Here is a 19,304-nt window from a genome sequence, read left to right on the forward strand (position 1 = left end):
CTCTCCGAGAAGCAGTAGCCAGGGGAATTCTTCTGTCCACCTAGTGGGTAGGTGAATTTTTTACACCCCCGAGCAACATAGCTAAGTCGACCTACGTTTTAGGTGTAGGCCACTTATCCTCTGTCCCTGTCCTCATCAGTAAAAAGGCCCAGCTCCTCCAGTCCACTAATACAATAGCACCAAACTATGGGGCCTTCACTCTGGGTTGACTCAGTTCTCACTCAAGGAGAACTCCCAGGACATCACAGAGCCAGCCAGCTGAGCAAGGAGCGGGACCGGCAGGGACTTGGCCCCACGAGTCAGTGAAAGGTGGCATGAGCAATGTCTGTAATCTCTCTGGGTTTTGCAGGGTAAGCTGGCCCCAGCACGGCTGGAGCACGCAATAGGCTCATTCACCAGGGCACTGGGAAGTCAGGTCAGGATTACCAACTTCTCCCTCCTCCTGTTTGGTGTCACAGGCGTAAGGGGAATGCAACAGAACACGGCTCGGAAAATGAATGGCTAGGGCAGGAGCCACAAAAGGGATTTAGGCACCCAACTCCCATTGAAATCAATGGGAGTTAGGCACCTGAATACCTTTGTGAATGCCAATGGGAGTTAGGTGCATAAATATCTTTTCTGCCAACTGCATCTGAGGAAGTGAGCTGAGGCTCATGAAAGCTTATGCCTACTGACATTAAAATGGTTAGTCTTTAAAGTGCTCCAGAACTCTCCTTGTTTTTGCTGTATACAGACTAACACAACTACCCCTCTGGAGCACATCAATATCTTTGTGATTTCCCCCTCCCCCCGAGCCCACCTCAACGTTTGTCTTGCACAGATGCCTCCATGTTGCTGCCAGAGCATTTCTATGGCAGCAAGTGACAATTACCCTGGAAATTAATCCCTTGTGGTATCACTGGGCCTCCCCCAAGAGCAGCGTATTAAGGAGAGCGTCGTTACCAACCAGCAAAGGGGAAGTGTCACCTAGTGGTGCGAGCACTGGCTACTCAGAACTCCTGCGCTCTAATCCCAGCTCTGCCACTGACAGCTCAGTGGCCTTAAGCAAGTCACGTCTTCACTAGGCCTTGCCTTCCTCCTTGGCCACCTGGGGCTAACACTGCTTACCTGGGAGGGCGGCTGTGAAGACGGATTGGGTAATGTTTGCATGACGCTCTGTTTAAGTGCCATTGCATGGCCATTTCTACCTTACTGTCAGGGATGTCACGGCAGAGTTTTCCTTGGCCCCACCTCTCAAGCAGACAGACCCCCAATAAATATATTATTGGAATGTGAGAGCGAGTACCTACTCCAAGTGATTGCATAATTACTGGGCCCCGTTTAAAAAAAACATATGAGAACGGAGCAACGCTTGCCTACTAAAAGAGGCAGAGCTCGCTTAATACAGAGGCAACGTTTGAAGAGGCTGAGCTAGTGTTATATACTGATGGAGCTTGGTTTTTAAAGGAGTGGGGCTCAGTCTAGGTTGACTGACATGGTTCAAGCGGAAGGAAGGAAGGAAGGTTACTGAGCTGGCTTTAGGAAGACACAGTTTTGGAGGGGGTGTACTTGGTGTACTTGTTAAATAGTATAAATATGGAGTAATGAGTATTGAATTCAATGGAACTACTCTGGATTTACATCCTTACTTACTAAAAATGTATTGTATTTTCAGAACGTTGTGTGCAAATGACTGTGCATAAACTCCACACACACTGGCGTCCCTAATTTGCATGGGCAGCTACTGAGCCTGTACATGTAATCCCAGTAATTGCACCGCCACGTGGGCACCTGACTGGCCATTTGCTGCACAATTAGTGTGGCTGCCTGCACAGTCAAGGTAATTGTTCACACAAATTAGATGCCCAAACATGTGCTTGTTTTTGCACAAAAGGTTTCTGAAAAGCTGGTCCTGAAGTTGTGACTTAAACTCACAGAAACCAAGAAACTCCAAGTGAAGGATTCGTATGGCTAAAATTTACTCTTATTTACACCAGTTTTAGGGAGGAGAACTCTATTCACACCAGTGGAGTTACTCCTGATTTATGCCAGGGTAACAGAGCAGAATCAGGCCCTAGTGAACTGCCCAGAATGGCTGGGATCTCTCTGTTTCCATGTACCCCGCCTGATCCCAGGCTTCCTGGATTGACTAGCACTGACTTGAAACGGCATGTCCCATTCTCTCACCTGGATGTCCAAGTTCAGCTGTTCCCACAGGTCATCATGCAGGGCTGACACCTCGCCCTCCAAGTTCTCATACTCTATGGTGCTGTTGGCCAAGGCCTGTGGGGATTTGCAAACATTCCCATCAGGAAATCAACTCGTCTGTGTCAATGAGTGGCACGGTGAATATTCAGCCTGATGCCAGCACACAAACCTCACCAACCTGCCAGAGCCAGGATGGGCTGCTAAGAGGAGAATTCCCCACCCAGGAAAAAGAGGAGCTTGGGGGGGCGGCGGGGTGTGTGTGTGTTGTAGCACTGGACTGAGCATGGAGCTAGGATACAGTCGGCAAGGCCGTAGCCCAGACCCTCTCCTAGCAGAGGCTCAACAGAATCCCCCAGGGACAAGCTTAAAGGGAAATTTAATCACTGGGCCAGTCTGGGTCCCCATGAAAGACCCAGGAGGAGGAGGAGTTCCCAGCAGCCTCATGGATTAACGGGTCGAGGAGCGCCTGTTACCGTGCTGGCCTGGGACAGCTCCACCCGGATGTTGATCAGCTGGTTCTGGAGGGATTCCTTCTTGTGCAGCAGCTTCTCCGGGTAGGCGGGCTGGCTCCCAAACATCTCCAGCTCCTGGTGGGTCTCCATCAGGGCGCTCTCAAGGCTCTCCTAATGGTAGGGATAAGATGGCAATCCAACCCCCATCGCCTCCCTCCGCTTGTACTCGCAAAGCGCTTGGCCTTGGCCAACAGGGATGCTGGCCTCTGAAGGGGCCCTTGTTGCAGCTGAATGGGCTGTGGGTAACCATGCGTCCGTCCTGGTCAATGCCTGCTGCTCAGCGTATCTGTTGGGCTTAAGGGAGGGGCTGCAGGCAGCCAGAAATTCCCAGCCCTTGCAAAGGGCCCGCAATGGGAGGTTGGTCATTGCAATGTTAAGGCACCGGACTGGGACTACAACCCTGCTGCTAGGCAAATGCAATTTTCACCAAGAGAAGGCACGGCCAGCCCAGCACTGGGGTGCACCCAGGGTGGTAGGAACCAGCCTGCTCCATTCCCCTCCCTGAGCCACTTACCTTCTCTGCTCGGAGCTGCTGCACCAGTCTGTCCTGCTCCCTCATCACCTTGTTCTGCTCACACAGTTTCCCCAGCAGCTTCTGTCCCCCGGCAAGGAGAAAGGACAGGGAAGGGGGGGGGGAAAAAAAGAACATGAAGAACAAGGTGCATTGGGGTCCCAGGTGAAAAGGTGCTTGGGGACATCAGATCAGGTCCAAGGCTGTCCTGTCCAGTAACAACCACTTCCAATCTCTGGGCTGCGATACCGCCTTGTAGGTGCTAAGCTTCCCCATTCCTGTCTTGAGATCACCAAAGCCTTTCAGCAAACAGTGGAGATGTCTGGGTATTTCAATGGCATTTGATCAGCTGGAAACTAAGCTCTGTCCAGGGCAGGCTGGAATGCTGGGGCTCTCCCGCCCCACACGTCTCCCCACGCCCCAGGGGGTTGTATGACCTCGGCAGAGCTGATCACGGATCGACCAATGCACCGCCAGCTGGAGTTTTGGCAGAAGTCTCTCTCCGTCCCGAATGCAGGGAGTCCACTGCAGTGGGGAGGGCTGAGCCCCCAGGGATGGGGATTGCAGCTTTTCCCAGCTCCATTCTCCTGGAACCCTTCAGTGTGGAAGCCCTTCCCTGGGTTTTACCAGGGTCCCAGAGCCCTGGTGCCAGGCTAGCTGGGGGTAGCTGACAGGAGAGGGGAGATAGGGTCTGTTCTGTCATATCGCCACGGTGCCCAGTTAAAGATGGAGTAGGCTCATTACGGTGGATTAGCAAGTCCCTATCCCCACCAGGGCAGGGCACAGATCCAAATCCTGATCCCTCCTGAGATCAATGGCTCCTAGTGTTTTGATTGGGAACAGGATTTGGCCCCTAGTCCACCAGACAGCGGATTAGCAGCTGATATGTCTTCTATGACGCTAGCGTGTGGCCCAGAGACTCTATCTCAGATTTTCTACCCCTCGTTCAGCAGGCCCCTTTTCCCCAGCTCAGAAGCAGATGGGTCAGACACACTTGGCAGCACAGAAAATAAGAAGTCAGCAGGGTTTCCTAGGAACTGAGTCCTGGTCCTTGAGTTTCCTTACCAAGATCACCTATCAGGCTAGCAAATAGAGGGGCCGTTGTCTATTTGCCACATCATTGCATCACAGGCGGGCAGGGTGGCATAGGGGAAATTCCTTTGGGATCTGCACAGTGAGGACCTGCAATCTTCCAAGGCACTTCCAGGGAACATTTACGACACAAACACCCAGGCAGGTAACACACAAGCCAAGCGGACATGGTGCGCACACACAGTTACACAGCATGAGAGATACACGTACAGTAAGAGGGGGAACGCAGTGAAAAGGAAGCTAAGAACTAGAGAGGACTAGTGAACCACATGAGCGAGCAATAGCGGATGAAACTGACTTTGCCCATGTCCTTCCACCTCTGCTGTGAGAAAGGATGTTGGTCAAATGATAAATAACATAGTAGAAAGAGGCAGGAGAAGGCATAACCGCCGGGGGGCGGAAGATGGGGGGTGACAGCAGGAGGGCAGGTGTGAAGGGTGGACAAGCAAGCGGAGAGTGTTGCTCTTACATCAGTGTCTTGCTCGTTTATCTTGTAGGCGTGCAGAGTCTCTCGGTAGGCCTCTGAGAAGGGAGACACCTGCAATAACAGGAACCAGTCACTGCTGCTCCCTCCTGCGGGGAGCACATCAAGACAAGCCTCTTGGGAGAGCCGAGGCCGCTGCTGGTGCCCTTGGTGAGAAAGGGTTCCAGCCCAACGGTGCCCTTTTCCCTGTAACATTTAGCGTGGGGCGCGAGGATGAAAGGTGACGTGTGTGGCCAATGCGCTGCATGTGCATCGGGGAGCAGAAGGGTCACCCAGTTCTTCAGAGTTTGCCCAGTCCAGCAGGCTCGGAGGGTGGCTTAGAAACGCATCCTGCGCGTACAGTCACCCCTAAAGGAGCACACGCCTGTCGCCAAGAAGCACACGCCTCCATGTGCAAACCAGGAGAACCGCCAAGCAAATGCTCCTCTCCTAGCCACTTCAGCAAAGGATTTCCACTCTTTCACCGCCTTGGAGGCCCGGACTTGTCAACAGGTTCCATGTGCCCTTGTGAACAGCGGCAGTTAGCCCCCGGCAATTGCAGTTACCCTGTTTCCATGCACAACCCTAGGAGCTGGGTGTGCAAATTAGCCTTGTCTGTGCTTTTGCAGGTGCCACTGAGCACTAAGCTGCTTTCACAATGTGCCTCAGTGTTTCAGAATGAAGCTGTTCTATGACGCGCGGGGGGGGGGGGGGCTCCTCAACACATGAGAGCACTAAAGAAAGGCCAGGCCTTGCCTTGCCTGCCCTTGTAACGTAGGAAGATTGTGGGGCGCGTACGTGCTTAGGAGGAGCTAAAGGCTCAGCACGTAGCTTGCAAGAGGGGTGGGGAGAGAAGAAATTGCTGAGGAAAGTCTCAGAGTGTCCCTTTCACAGGAGGCTGAGAGAAGCTGATCTTCACTGGACTGGTGAGCTAATGGGTAGCAGCCAACAGCGGACCAAAAGAAACAGCTGCTGCAGTCGCTATGGGACCCTGCATTGACACTCACCACGGAGGGCTTCCAGTGGAAGCACCGTCTAGTGGTTAGGGCAGGGGACCGGGAGCCTTGACTCCTGGGTTCCGTGCCCAACTCCGCAGCCCGCCGGCTCTGTGAGTATGAGCAGCCATGTAGGCCTGATGTTCTGTGAGATGTGGGATTAGGCTATTGATTTGGGGTGCTTGTATTTTATCTCCTCAACTTTCTACTACAACCATTTTACAGATGGGGAAACGAAGGCAGAGAGATTAAGGCCCCAAAATTTCAAAAATAGCCACTCATTTGGGGTGCCTCAAGTTTTGGGTGTCCAGCCTGAGGTGTTATGGGCCTGATTTGCACAGGGTGCTGAGCACCCACAGTCCCCACTGACTTCAACTGAGCGGAGTGTGCTCAGCACCTCTGCACAGCTGGCCCAAGGTGTCTCAAGTTGGACACCAAAATCAGTGAGCACTTCCGAGAGCGTTTCCCCTAAAACTTTTCGGAGGTGAAGGGTGAACACTAAGAACATGGGATGATGATTGTGATAAGGCAAGGTGCTACCATGACAACCCACAGCTGCAAATAGGCCCTGATCCTGCAAGGTGCTGAGCTCAGCCTGCTGCAGGATTTGGTCCAGGCGACTTTGCTGTCTCACCGCAGGACGGGAGAGCTTGTGGGACTTCTTCTGAGTCCCCGTCTAGTACTACGCCTTCCTTGACTGTACCATCCTTCCCACCAGGGGGCATGTTCCACTTACACACAGGGCACCAACTTGTTCACCTTTCCGTCCAGCGGTCTCTCTTCCTCAGCGCAATGCAGCACAACACGGCCAACAACCCACCTGGCGACACAACCCGGAGATGCAGCAAGGAGGTGACGCTGAATAGCACAGCCCTGAGGTCCAGTGCAGGAAGGCAGAGCTAGCTCTACCTTGACCAACCACCCCGCCCAAGGTCCTGCCTGACCACTGATAACACGCTATGTCCAGCAACAGCCCACTGCGTTCTGTACAAACACCTGGAAAATACACATCGGGAACAGTCAGCACAATCGAGTTCGGGTAACGCAGATGGCAGGTCTATGCATGATGCTTTGAGAACATGAACGGGTGGCAATAAGCTTTCCTGGATGTTACTTGTATGAATGGACCCCGGCTGGGGTGTGTTTGGGGTTTGGAAATGCAGGAGGAAATAACAACAACGTTTGGTTCTTGTTCACACTTTCCATCTACAAAGCACTTGTGCAGAAGTAACGTGCTCGCTAAGTGCATCGCATCCCCCTCTGGCGGCTCAGAGAGGATAAAAGCCTATTTCTGCTCCCAGCTAATGGAGTTGCTCCCCCAGCCCAAAGGGCAGAGGACTGTGCTCTGCAGATGAAGACTTGGGGTGTTATTATTTGTGTTATTGTTGTGCACAGGAGCCCTAGTCATGGCCCAGGCTCTGTAAAACAGAACAAAAAGACAGGGCCTGCCCCAAAGTCTAAACTTGCGGATCTCCAGCGGTGATGGGGTCTTTAACTAATTCATCCTCAGACATGGAAAGCATTTATCATCTCCATTTTACAGACAGGCAGAGAGAAAGTAAGTGTCTGTCCCAGCGCTGCCCAGGGAGTTGATGGCAGAGAGGGATTAGAACTCAGGACTTCCCATGTCCCCCCCAGGCAGTGCAGCCTTGCAGGACAAGGTGCTGTTAGGTTTTTGAATGGCTTATGGATGTTCCAGTGCAGCTTGCGATGGAGCCATTGGGTTCCACAGCGAGTGTCATGGTGGGTCTCATCAGTGATGGATGAGGAGTGCCAATGAGCTGAAATGCAGGGTGGCGCGTTCCCGAATGAGCTGCGTGTGTGGGAGCAGGCGGGACGATGAATCTGCCATGCAAAAGCAGCTGAGATGGCATGGTTGATGGCAGAGCTGCTGTGGGTTCTTACTTGCATGTACAGCTGAGCCCTAGGGGAGGAGTTCTCCACCATTCTGTTCACCATACTGATCAAAGTTTCGCTCTCACTCATCTGCAGCAGACAAGGAAGGAAATTTCAGACGTCAGCACAGACACGGATTCTCCCTGGGTTCCAGCATTAACGTTCGTGACATAGTCTGGTGACATCTTCGGCGCCGGTCAGGGAGGTTTTGGACAGAGCCCCTCAGGCCTTGGGCTGCAAGATACTGAGCGCCACCTTCTCTACGGGAAGCTGATGGGTCCCAGGAGCAAACCAGGCGGTGCTCAGCCCCGAGCAAGGTTGGCACACCTGGGCCATCGCTGCCCGGCTCCTCTGCAGTCCGCTCTACCCCCTGCCTTGCCACCTGCCAAAGCTCCGGAGACACGGAGAAAACCACCAAGGGTCAGAAGCGAGCTGGTCTAGAAGGCCGCCTTACTGTCCTGGCACCAAGACCCACTCTTGCCATGCACGGCCACAGTCCTGGGAGCCCCCTGCCTCCCACAAAGTGCTGAGAAGTGGCCAATCGACTCTACAAAGACAGGAGGCTGCTGGGGTATTTCCTTCCCCATGCTGCAAGCCTAACAGCCCCCACGGCTGCACAGGACTTCACGGTCTCCAGCTATTCCTCATGCCGTGGGAAGACAGACAGACAGACAGACTCCCCAAGGTCCTCAACAGAGATGGGGATCGGGGACTTTCTTGCCAAGAACCTCGAGCTCAGGAAGGAACCAGAGTTCTCTCCTGACTGCTGAGCCGAATGCAACCCCGGAACAACCACATCGGGATGCGGGGGCAGAGCCTGACCTCACCATGGCTCCAGTTCCAAAGATCAGAATTGGTTGTCTTGCTTCCATTAGTGTCTACGCTTACTGCGACAGTATTATTGTAATGCTGGGGAGGCCGCACAGGATTATAACACACAAACACGAGCAATCTTTGGGGGTCTCTTGGTAAGGAAAGACCTTGCACAGGTCACTCATTTCCCCCACCCCATCACTCACTGTCCGTGAACTGCCTGGGGGGCGGGACATTAAGCCATGGGCATGCTGGGTGGCACTGTAGAAGCGAGCACCATGCCCTCAGAGCAGGAGTTCATTATGTGTTGCAGTGTTGCCTACACCCCACGTGCCTTGAATGAATGTAGAGTTGAGATGTGCTCGGCAGAAATGAGCCTTTCCATCCTGCTACATGGAAACCGACTCAGTTACTGACGCAAATCGACTCAATCAAAGAGAGTGAGATTCCCAGGCTGAAAATATTTAGGAGCAGCTGTAAGGAATTTTAGGCCCCAAACTTGGCATGTTGAGCTTTAAGAGTGTTATTATCTGAGCAGCAAGAGCCTCTGGAGTCTACATATTCCTTTTGGGGTTTTTTTCCTTAAAAAGGAAAGATTCACCAGAGTTAATTGTGAAATAAAAAAATAAACTAAGACACCATTTATGTGAGACCTAATGTGCTTCTGCAAGAGCATTAATAAATATATATACTATCCCCAGAATTATGCTGGTAACACCTAGACATGGTATATCTTGATGGTGCCATTGAATAGAATAAAAGGAAGCAAAAGCACGTGCATCAGATTCTTTAAAAATAAATTCTTACAGTTGTTCATAACAACCCCTTGGAAACTTAAAATTGAAATCTCTTATCTTGCTGGGTTTTCTCCGCCCCCCTCCTCCTGAGGGGGAGGATAACCTGGTTTGTTGTTGCAGGGCTGCGCATACTGCTCTGTTAAAGTGACTGGAAGCTTGGCAGATTCCAATTTGCCAGTGTCGTGATTCACCCGCCAGTCTGTGACTGTAGGGTTACCCACCACATATGGGTTTATTGTGGCAAGACTGCACAAGCTAGCTTATTATTGTAGGGTTGGTCAATAGTGCTTAGCTACTGGCGCTTATTTTCTCTTTACAATTATAAATAGCACTAAATTAGTTTTATTTTTTGGTGGAGTGGGATCCACATGAAAGGGACGTGCAAACAACCAGACAAAGACAAATAGGAGATTCTGCACCATAAAGATCTTGTCATTGTCCCTTTCCTTTCACGCTCCACCAGTAACAGGCGTAGGGGCCAGTGTAACACATAAATCAAAGGGTCAGGTCCACAGCTGCTGTCGCTAGACATAGCTGTACGGAAATCAATGGCGCTGCGTCAGTGTATGCACGCTGAGGACCACATCCAAGATGTTCCATTCCAGCTTCCCGGACAAACAGGGAATGAGAAAATAAAGAGGCAAACGGTGCTTTAAAGAGATACTTGACGGCATGGCTTTCAATTAGTCTCTCCAAAGGTCAGCGGGGGAAGGAAGAGGAGATAGTAAACCTTTGAGAGAGCATTTTCAAAGAACCCAGAGAGGAAACCCTGCCGCTGATGGCTGTGAAATAATCTGGAGAGCTTTTTATTTTACTGCCTTCTCCTCGCTCATCTTTGGCTCTGTTCCAAGCCAGACAGACATACCTCGGTGAGTACTCTACTGATGGGCATATATGGACTCTGAAAGCCTAATGAGATTGTCTTTGGAGCGGCTTCCCTATTGAAATTTTGCTGGCAAACGTCAGGCTGCAGCACTTGCCCAGGGGACTTTGTTTTTCCTTTCCCTTTTTAATCTCAAACCTCATCTGTCATTTTCATCTTGATTCTCCTGCAGATGTTCCCCAAGAGGCTTTTCCCCTCCCCACTCCTATGATGATGTGGAGTTTACAACCTGCCTCAAACACATCCTAGCAGGCGGTGAAGGTCCAGTTCGGGTCAAAGATTGGGGGATGCTCAGTTGGGCCGGTTCTTGTATCAGAACTGGATGATGCTTCTCCAATACCTGCACCTCTGAGAGGGAACTGGTTTTTATGCTACTGAGTTTCTTAACAATTACTTCCAATTTCTGCCTCTCTTCAACAATGCACAAACAAGAGTCTGCCCATACAGACACACACCCCCTGCACCCAGCCGTAGCTGTTTGGATCTTTGTAAATGTTTAGTGGTCCATTCCTAGCCTGGACATAACAAGGTGTTCATCCCACAATCTCTGCCTGCTTGGGGAGAAACACTAAGGACGCAAAGCATCATCTCCCCTGACTCCTTTCCCATTGGAGCCGGCATCTCAGCACTGAGGTCAAGGACGGGCTAAGACACATTCCCACCACGTAGGCTGTCCCGCTAGATCAAAGCGAAGGTATGCTGGCAGAGACAACACACACCTTATTGCTGCCCAGACCATCCCTATTCTGTGGCTCATTCCCCCGGGCTCTCAGTCCACTTCACACGCACCCAAATCAGGCAGTGCTCCTCCTGCCTTAGATAGGACACGGGGCCTGGTTGTGTCCTCCTGAAGGTATTGCATTGGAAAACAGTCTGCCCCATCCCAGAAAACCACCTGCCTCCTACCCCCAGCACTCTATGATCTCCTGCCCTCAATATACTCAATCCAGACCTGGCAAAAGCAGGTGCACGACCCCCCGGAGAATTCACTGAATGGGTGGAGAAACTAAGGCCCAGTTTCTGCTCCCTTTCCTTCCACTGAGTAGCCCAGTAGCCAGGGCGAGACTCCCGGGAGGAGTAAGGAACTTCTAGGATGAGTCAGGTGGGGTGGAATCTGGTCCCACATTAGCATGGCCTGTACTAGTTTGCTGCCAGATTTTGCTCTCACGCTGGTGCAAATCAGGAGTGAGCCCACTAGAATCAGTGCAGTTACTCTAGTGACACCTAGGTGTGCGAGGAGAAGGTAGGCCCCAGACTGGTGAAATTTACACTTACATACACACCCGTTTTCTGATTCAATTACATGTGGATGAGCCTCATTCTCTTCCCTCTCACGCCAGCCAACCTCCAGCGCCTTAACCAGGGTTACTCCTGATTTTGCACCTGTGTAAAGGGGCGCTCAGTATACACACATCATTCATTGCACCGCTGACTCTGGCATGGTACCTCACAGTCATTTGAAACACAGAAGGCATTTGTCCAGTCAAGTGATGGGCAACCCTGAAGAAGGGAAGAATGGAGGAAGCAAACCAAAGACAGCTTATGCTGCTGTGATGCCAAGAAAGGCTGCAGAATGGATGTTCATGGAAGGAGCAGGGAATGACACTCTACTGGAGGCAGAGAGGGGGGTGGTGTAGTGACAGCAGCAGGAAGGGACATGAGAAGTGTGAGTTTCGCGGCCAGCTCTGCCTACCTGCTGGTCCAAATATTCTAGGTTTCTTTGCAACTGAAGGTCTAAAAGTTCATCCTACCAGGAGCCAACAGCCATGCGGCAAAAATGGAAACACAAACAAACATACAAAGAAGAAGCAAAGCGGTTAGGTGAAGGCTGCAGACAGGCAAAGAGCTCTCGGCTTGGGAAGTCAAGCACTGCCTCCCTTGGCTAAGCAGCTCGAGGTATATTTCTGAAGGCAGGATTGGCATGATGCGCTTTGTTCCTCACAGGGGCTCCTTGCTGGGAGTTGCCCTCCCAGCCAGTGCTCCTGCCCCATTCCCAGAGCACCTCCTGTTGGGAGAGGTTGGGGACAAAGTCTCTAGGATCTCCCTGACAGCCGGCATTCCATCCCCAATCCCTGCACCGCCTTCTACTGAGTGAGGCTGGGTGTGGCATAGCTAGGAGAGGCTGGGTCTGTTGCAGCTGGGAGCTTCCATCCAGCGAGGGCTCCTGTATCATTGCCATTAGCCAAGTGACTCTCGCTCCAGCTGACTGGAGGGGACATAGCTAGCAGCTCCTCTAACTAGCTGCCACGCACCATTCCTCCCGGCTGTCACTCCCTCTTTACCCAGAGAACGTTTCCAGCTCAGCCACATGCATTTACCGATCAAAATACAACCCTCTGTGCATAGCTAGGCAACATGATAGGAGCAGTGAGAGGAAGAAGCTGCGTGCACTGGGTGTGCGGCTAGAGTCCATTCCATTCCATTGCACAGAGTGGTTAAGTCCCAGGCTGGAGGGTCCAGGCCCAGTCCAGTGGATTCTGGCTGCTGCCCCCTGGCCCATTAAAATACCCAAATCCAAAAGAAAAGGTAAGGCTGGTTGGGAAAAGAAAAGCAGCAATTGCAGCCAAAACTGGGGAATGGAACACAAAGAGGAAACGGAGGGCTCGATCCATCCTTTGCACCCACACCCCTTTCTCACTCCCCCAGCTGAAAATCATGTGGCCAGATGATAGGACACAACCGGAGCTGGGATTTCCAAGCATTTATGCACCTTCATTACTCTTGAGAGGTGTCGGAGTGAGGAGTCCCTGCACTAGGGTTGGCACGTACCCCTGGGCTAACATGTGCCCACCTTCCAACACCCTCCACTCCACAGCGGGTCTGCCACTCTGCAGTGGGAAGGGTGGTGCATTGGGGAAAGGGGGGAGCACCTTTCCATTTGGAGTTCATTGGCCCCAAGCCCCAAACAGCACCCCAGAGCTAGAGACAGGATTCTAGGCATGGCCCATCTGACGCCAGATCATGCATCCCCTTCAGATCTCTGCAAAGTTCTCAGAGCAGATCAGTTTCCTCCTCAGCCTTCCAAGTATGGACGCATCCTCAGCCCCCCCCTCGGATGAGAAGTCAGTCTGGTCCGAGTCCCGGCTATGCTCCCTGCAGGTCCAGGGCAGCAGGACTCACAGCGTGTCTGATGCAACGACTAGAGAGGAGAGGGAAATACACCCCAGCTGCCCCATATGCCCCTTGGCCGGGCACACACTAGAGATCCCCGGAAGCACTAAGCTTCCAGCACCACACTAGCTAAGTAAGCATCTCCGTATCACTTCCTTTGTCCCTAGCTCCAGCAGATTCTGCTAACTCAGCTGGCTAGGAACCAGCTTGGAAGCAACAAGGAAGGTCAGCAATGAAACACCCGGACAGCGACAGCACATACCATTTTGTCGTGGACTGTAGGGGATGCTGGGTAGTTGTAGGGATACAGTCCTGCAGGGACGGGCCTCCTGTCACCCAGATAATCATACTGAGAAGAGAGAAGAGACCCCCCCCATAATCCAAAGACATGTGAGATGTTTATACCACTTCATAAACTGACTGCAACCACTCATGTTTTGCGGCTGGGTCTCAGTGTGCTTTGCACAGGTGGCTCAGTTTAATGATGCCCCTCTTAGAGATGGAGAAACTGAGGCAGTGAGTTTGCATGCTCAAGATCACGCAGTGAGCCCATAGCGGAGCTGGGAGCAGACCCCAGCTCACCTGACTCCCAGTTATTTGCCATATTGTCCCACCATGCCACTTCTTAGGAGAAGGCGGCGGGAGAAGAAAAAGGGTTATGGCTAAAAGTGGGTCTAAGCCATAACATTCAGACATAGATTCCAGTTCTCCTACAGGTCAGCGGGTGTTTGGATCCAGATTTTGGGTCAGGCTCATCTCTAGCTCTGGCTGTACGACGGCACAGGGAGTCTGAGGTGGCATCCACCACGGGCTGCTGGCCAGGGCCGGGAGTCTAGTGTTCCCTGGCATTGCCACAGCCCTGAAACCCTAGCGCTTACTGTGCAGGGAAACCCAGAAAAGGCTCCTTAAGCCTCTACTGGCTCAGATAACAGAATTACCTGCACCCCTGAGAGCATTAGCATCTCTCCACACTGCATCTGCTGCCCTGCCTCCCTGACACGTGCCTGACCTCTTTGCTCATCATCTTAGGAGCAGCAGGAAGGAAACAAATACAAAGAGCTTCGCAGGGTATCTTCCCGGGGAGGCAGAGGAGGCAGGGGTCGGGAAGGTGGAAGCACTGAAGGCCAGCGCCCTGGTGCAAAGTTTGGCGCAAGCGGAGCACTCATAAATGAGAGGAACTATCACTCCCATCCTCAGCCAGGCACAGTGCAAGCAGGAGTGCAAGCTGAGCTTGCAATCCTGACCTGCAGACCCCCTACTAGTCCTGGGCTCCCCCCCAACCCTGCTCTGCCAATGCCCCTCAATCCTGACCTGCAGCGCCCCCCCCCCTTGCTATTCCTCTAAAGAAGGGCAGGGGATGCTGGAGTTTACCTTTGGGGAACTGACCGATCGCCTCAGCATGTAAGCTGCGGGGTCAGCATAGATCTCCTCGTTCCCGGGCGGCATCCTCTCGAAGCGGGTGCTGGGGGACCTGACCGGGGAGTACATCCTCGCCCTGCTGTAGGTGCCCTGGCTGGGCGAACGGGGCACGGATCTGGAGCGGGGCTGGAGGGACATCCTCCGCAGGGAGTCTGAGGCGGTATCCACCTCGTCGTAGTAGACGGGCTGCCGGCCAGTGCCGGGGATCCAGACGGGGACGTCCTGCCTGCCATAACCCGGGTGCTCCTTCCACTCGCGCAGCTGGTAGGCGCCTCCGTTGCGGAAGGAGTGGCGCTTGTCCTCCACGGCCCACTGGGGGCTCACCCGCTCATAGGCGGGCATGGAGCAGATGCTGTCGGGCCGCACGCCGGGTGGGTAGTACTGGTAATCTTCAGAGTACTGGGGCGAGTAAGAGGCGTAGTAGTCGGGGACCCTTCGAGACATCGGGATAAACCTGGTCGGGCTACAACCCCCCCAAGGAAAGAACAGGGAGAATCATAAAACCTGGATCCAGCACCTCAACTCCGTCTGGTTTTGCAGCCCTTCTCCCCAGGGAAAGCCATGGCCGAAGGCTTATGCCGACGGGCCAGTGCCCACCTGCCACCTGCAGGAAGGGCAGATCGTGCGAGGGATGCCCCAGGTGCCGAGCAGTGCAGCATCCCCTGCCAGCGATGGGGCAGGCCCTGGACTCAGGCTGGAGGGCAATCTGCTAGAACTCTCCTTTTCTATAGGGGGCCCCGGACACTGGGCCGCTCCCCATTGCGCCCCCCTTCAGTTCTCAGAGCAGGGGCCCACACAGCCACAACTGGGGTCAGCGTAAGTGCTGGGAGGCCTTCAGCCATGGCTTTCCTCGCTGCCCAGCCGCCGCCCCTGCGCACGGCTGGCACACAGCTGCTCCCCTGCGCCGCTCAGCAGGCTGCAGCAGTGAGCCAAGGCTTTGGGGTCCCGTCTCGTCTGCCTCCCTTGGCTTGTGCTGCTGCTCCCCTCTCTCCAGACTCACTGCACCCTAGATCTGCCGGCCTATTGGTTTGCATGGCCCAGCGCCATATGGCTTGGGTTTGGTGCTGGCAATGGGGGACTGTTTGGAGGGGAGGTTCCCTGGCCCACCCCATCCCTGTGGATGGATAACAGGAGGGGGAACTCTGCCGTCACCAGAGTAGGAGCTCTGCTGCCCTCTCCCTCGTGTTAACCCCTGCCGGGCACTGCACGCAGCCCTCTCACCTCCTCAACTCCTCCGGCGGGGCAGCTCCCCGGCGCAGGTTCACCCACTGCTGCAGCTGCGTCATGGAGCTCTTCCTCTGGGCGATCTTCTCCGGGTTGGTGCGCGGCACAAAGCCCCGCCGATGCACCACGTTCTCCCCGTCCTGCGGCGGGTAGGCGGTGCTGCCGGGGCGGCTGGGGGAAGAGTACTGCCAGCCGTTGGGCTGCTTGGACCTATCTACCCCAGCCGGCAGCCGGGGAGCTTCAGGGTAAGGGCTGCCGGGCTCAGATGGGATCTCCTGGCCCACGAGGCCATTGGCTTTCACCAGGGGTTCCTTCTTGCTGTCGATCCTTTCCGGCTTCCTCTCCATCTTCTCTGAACCACGCCCATCACCCTCGCCTCTGGTCTTGGCTTCCAGATCTGCTTTGGGGTGCTCCCGGTGAGCAGTGGTCCGGTGGTGGTGGTGCTTGCTGGGGGGGATGTTCTCAGAGTCCGTCTTCTCACGCCTGCCAGGCACAGAAATGGGGAGCATCACCTCCCGCCAGACAGCAGCCTTGGGGCCAAATCAGCTCAGCTCAGGGAGGACCCAGTCCCTGCACTCCGATGGGAGTCCCCCAAGCTGATGGTCACTGACCCCCTCAGCTCTGAAGGGATCCCCAAACTGCCACACACCCTCCACGCTCCAGAGGACTTCAGTTTTCTAGCCACTGCCCATCCACGCTCTGAAAGGTCCCTATGGTTAATGGCCACTTCCCCTTATCTCCAAAGGGACCCCAAGTTATCTAGTAACAGGGCCCCCAAGTTAGCAGCCTCCGTATCCTCCCCCCACCTTCAGCCAGTACCCCTCTGCCCCCAATTCTCCAAAGAGACCCATGAGTCTCAGGTCATTGTTGCATGGCGTACGGTGCCTGTCCTGCTGACCTCTGGGTGGGTGGGATCTGCACCCGGGCAGCCTCGCCCATGGCTTGGATCCAAGACTCCTGCTCTTCGGTGTTCTCAGCGCTGAAGAAGTAGGTCCGGATGCCGGCGTGCTCAGCCTGGGGAGAGAGGGACTGCGTGTGACACCCCAGCGCCTCCTCCACCCAGCACACGGTCACCTGCAGGGAGGGAGAGAAACACACACTCAGAGACACAAGCGAGGAGTCAGTCGTCCGGCCTCGATGGTTTGAGGCGGCCTGGAATCATCGGTGAAGCCGCGCCTGATCTCCCTCAGTGCCAGCTCCACCACGCGCACCAGCACAGCATCAGAGAGATGGAGAAAGAAAGACCCGTCAAATTGTCAGGTCCATCCCCAGGCCAGGAAGGTGGAAATGACCCAGCCCCGGGTGACATGGGGAGAGGTCAGGTCTGGGTGACAAGCCATAGCCAGGGGTCGCTCGACAGCCCATTCCAGCAAGACACACAAAGCAAACGCAAGGCTCTTTCCCTTGGAGTCGCTAACCGAGGGAGACCCATCTCATGATGGGGGGAGGAGGGATTTTGAAAGGTTCAGAGGAGCGCCCTGAAGTAGAGGCTTATCTGAAGCTCTCCCTATCCTCTGAGGTCTGGGAAACCGCAAGAGAATGGGCCCCCTCTGGGAATTCCTGGCACGTAACCCTTATTAAACAAAAACAAAAAAAGACAGCACTACAGCACTCCGCAGTACAGAGCCCCAGCAGGACAGCCTGTATCTGTGACGCTGACGCTGCGGGCTTGGGGCGGTCACTGCACAGAACTGGAGCACTGATTTAACAAGAGTTTACCATTCTGACCCTGACCAGGAATCGTGAGAAGAGCATTTCTGGCACTTCTAATTTCTGGCTCGGATCAGGGGCAGAAGTGGAAAGAGAAACCCACCTCCATACACTCCTGACCCCTTCCAAAGGTTGAAGTCCAGCTGCAGACATGGCTAATGGTTCCAGCAAGGGCTGGTTTTGGTTATCTGCACACCACTATTACCCCCTCCCTAGGCTTCTCGCTATTCCCTGTCTGCACCAGGGCAGGGTCTGCTAATTATAATAGAGCAAACAAATAAAGGCTCTTCCCTGGGCAGGTGCAGGTAAATCCTGAACTGGACGAAGATGTCCCACATGGAATGGATTTATCCAGGCTCATCCAGCTCACAACTTCAGCTACAGACGGGCCTGAATCAAAACCTCCCCGATCCAAAAAGCTAAACGTCAAGGGAGTTCAGATCCAGGAAGTGGCAGGACCCTGCACTGAGCCGAACCCCAGATCCAAATGCTCTTTGCAAATCTGGATGCAAATTTTGCAGGTTGGCCGCTAAAGTCAGTGCATGTTCCCTTCACTGATGTTGGGAGCTGTATAAAGGAGCCCTGGCAATAGTAAGATAAGAACGAAGCTGGTCAAAACTTTCTCACTCATACACTTTTGGGATGAAATATGGCTTTTCAAATACAACAATTTTTTTGTGGAAAATATTCATTTGGGTCAAAATCTTCAGATTTTTTGACCAAAAAGGTACAAAATCCCAAAGATTATTTTGCTTCTCTGGGTTTCCCCTCGCCCTTCTTTTTTCCTCCCTTCCTTTTCTTCCTCACCAACCCAAAAGACTGATAATGACATTTTTATGTTTATTTCACACACACACACTCCCAAATATTTAAACAAAATTAAAATTCTTCATTTTGTTCTAATTATTCCCCCTGGGAAATATGTGGCATTTTTTGACCAGCTGCTGTTAGTAGCCAAGGGTTCCCAGCCCCAGAGGAATCTTTCCTGCCAGGCTCATACAAACCTCTGTCTTTCCACCAGATTCCATGCGCTAGGGATGTCTGAGCAGTCGATCAGCAAGAGAGAGGCTCAGACCCCAGTGATTCATTCCCCTTCGTCGGGTGGGGGTGAATAAGGCATGCTGGGCAATCTGTGACCGGCCACATCCCTTTCCTTTCTGGCATGCATTTGGAAATGGAAGGAGCATACTACCTATTTGGTGCCTCTGTGTTGGCATTGCAGACAGGCACTTGGAAGAAACCTCCTCTGCAGGGGGGAGATCCTCAGGCGGAAGAAAGGAGGAAACACAGAGAACAGGTCAAACCACCCAGCAGGGAATTCAACAGGGAGATGCGTGAGGCAGGCAGAGCATGGCAGGAGCAGCGCTGTCACCAAAGAGGGGCAGATGGGGGGAGCCGAGAGCATGCTCAGTACTGGGTCAGCCCAGAACCACGGGATGGAATCCTACCCGTTTAACAGCCCCCCACTGGGCCTGATCCGGCATTCTGGATGTGCAAAAAAAGCTGGATCAAACCCACTGGGAGTCAAATTGTGCCATCAGTGACTGGCCCCATGTGGATCAAGGATATAGCAGGACTTTGCACAGTAATGAATTAAGCCTGACCCGGTCCCTTAACAACCTCATCTCCATTTTTCAGACAGGATATGATGCATCCAATGACACCTCCTCCCCCAGCCTTGTGCAGTCATT

General features: G+C 53.4%; 1 protein-coding gene across 10 annotated transcripts in view; it reads right to left on the reverse strand.

The window, feature by feature from the left end:
• PLEKHA6 (pleckstrin homology domain containing A6) overlaps positions 1-19,304 on the reverse strand; it is a 134,756-nt gene that overhangs the window by 19,075 nt on the left and 96,377 nt on the right. For 5 of the 10 annotated variants that reach the window (XM_067531849.1, XM_067531852.1, XM_067531855.1 and 2 more), the window contains 9 exons: positions 16,802-16,977; positions 15,901-16,386; positions 14,632-15,142; positions 13,523-13,609; positions 7,666-7,746; positions 4,772-4,840; positions 3,214-3,294; positions 2,661-2,810; positions 2,167-2,262 (listed from right to left, as the gene is read on the reverse strand). In XM_067531849.1, coding sequence (XP_067387950.1) covers positions 2,167-2,262; positions 2,661-2,810; positions 3,214-3,294; positions 4,772-4,840; positions 7,666-7,746; positions 13,523-13,609; positions 14,632-15,142; positions 15,901-16,386; positions 16,802-16,977 — 1,737 coding nt within the window. Of the gene's footprint in view, positions 1-2,166; positions 2,263-2,660; positions 2,811-3,213; positions 3,295-4,771; positions 4,841-7,665; positions 7,747-13,522; positions 13,610-14,631; positions 15,143-15,900; positions 16,387-16,801; positions 16,978-18,805; positions 18,851-19,304 lie in introns of those variants that run through there. The other 5 variants (XM_067531850.1, XM_067531858.1, XM_067531857.1 and 2 more) reach the window with 4 other exon arrangements.

This window comes from Emydura macquarii, unplaced genomic scaffold (assembly GCF_026122565.2).
Source record: "Emydura macquarii macquarii isolate MOO-44397 ecotype Brisbane River unplaced genomic scaffold, CSIRO-AGI_Emac_v2 contig_3220, whole genome shotgun sequence".
Lineage (NCBI taxonomy): Eukaryota > Metazoa > Chordata > Testudines > Chelidae > Emydura > Emydura macquarii.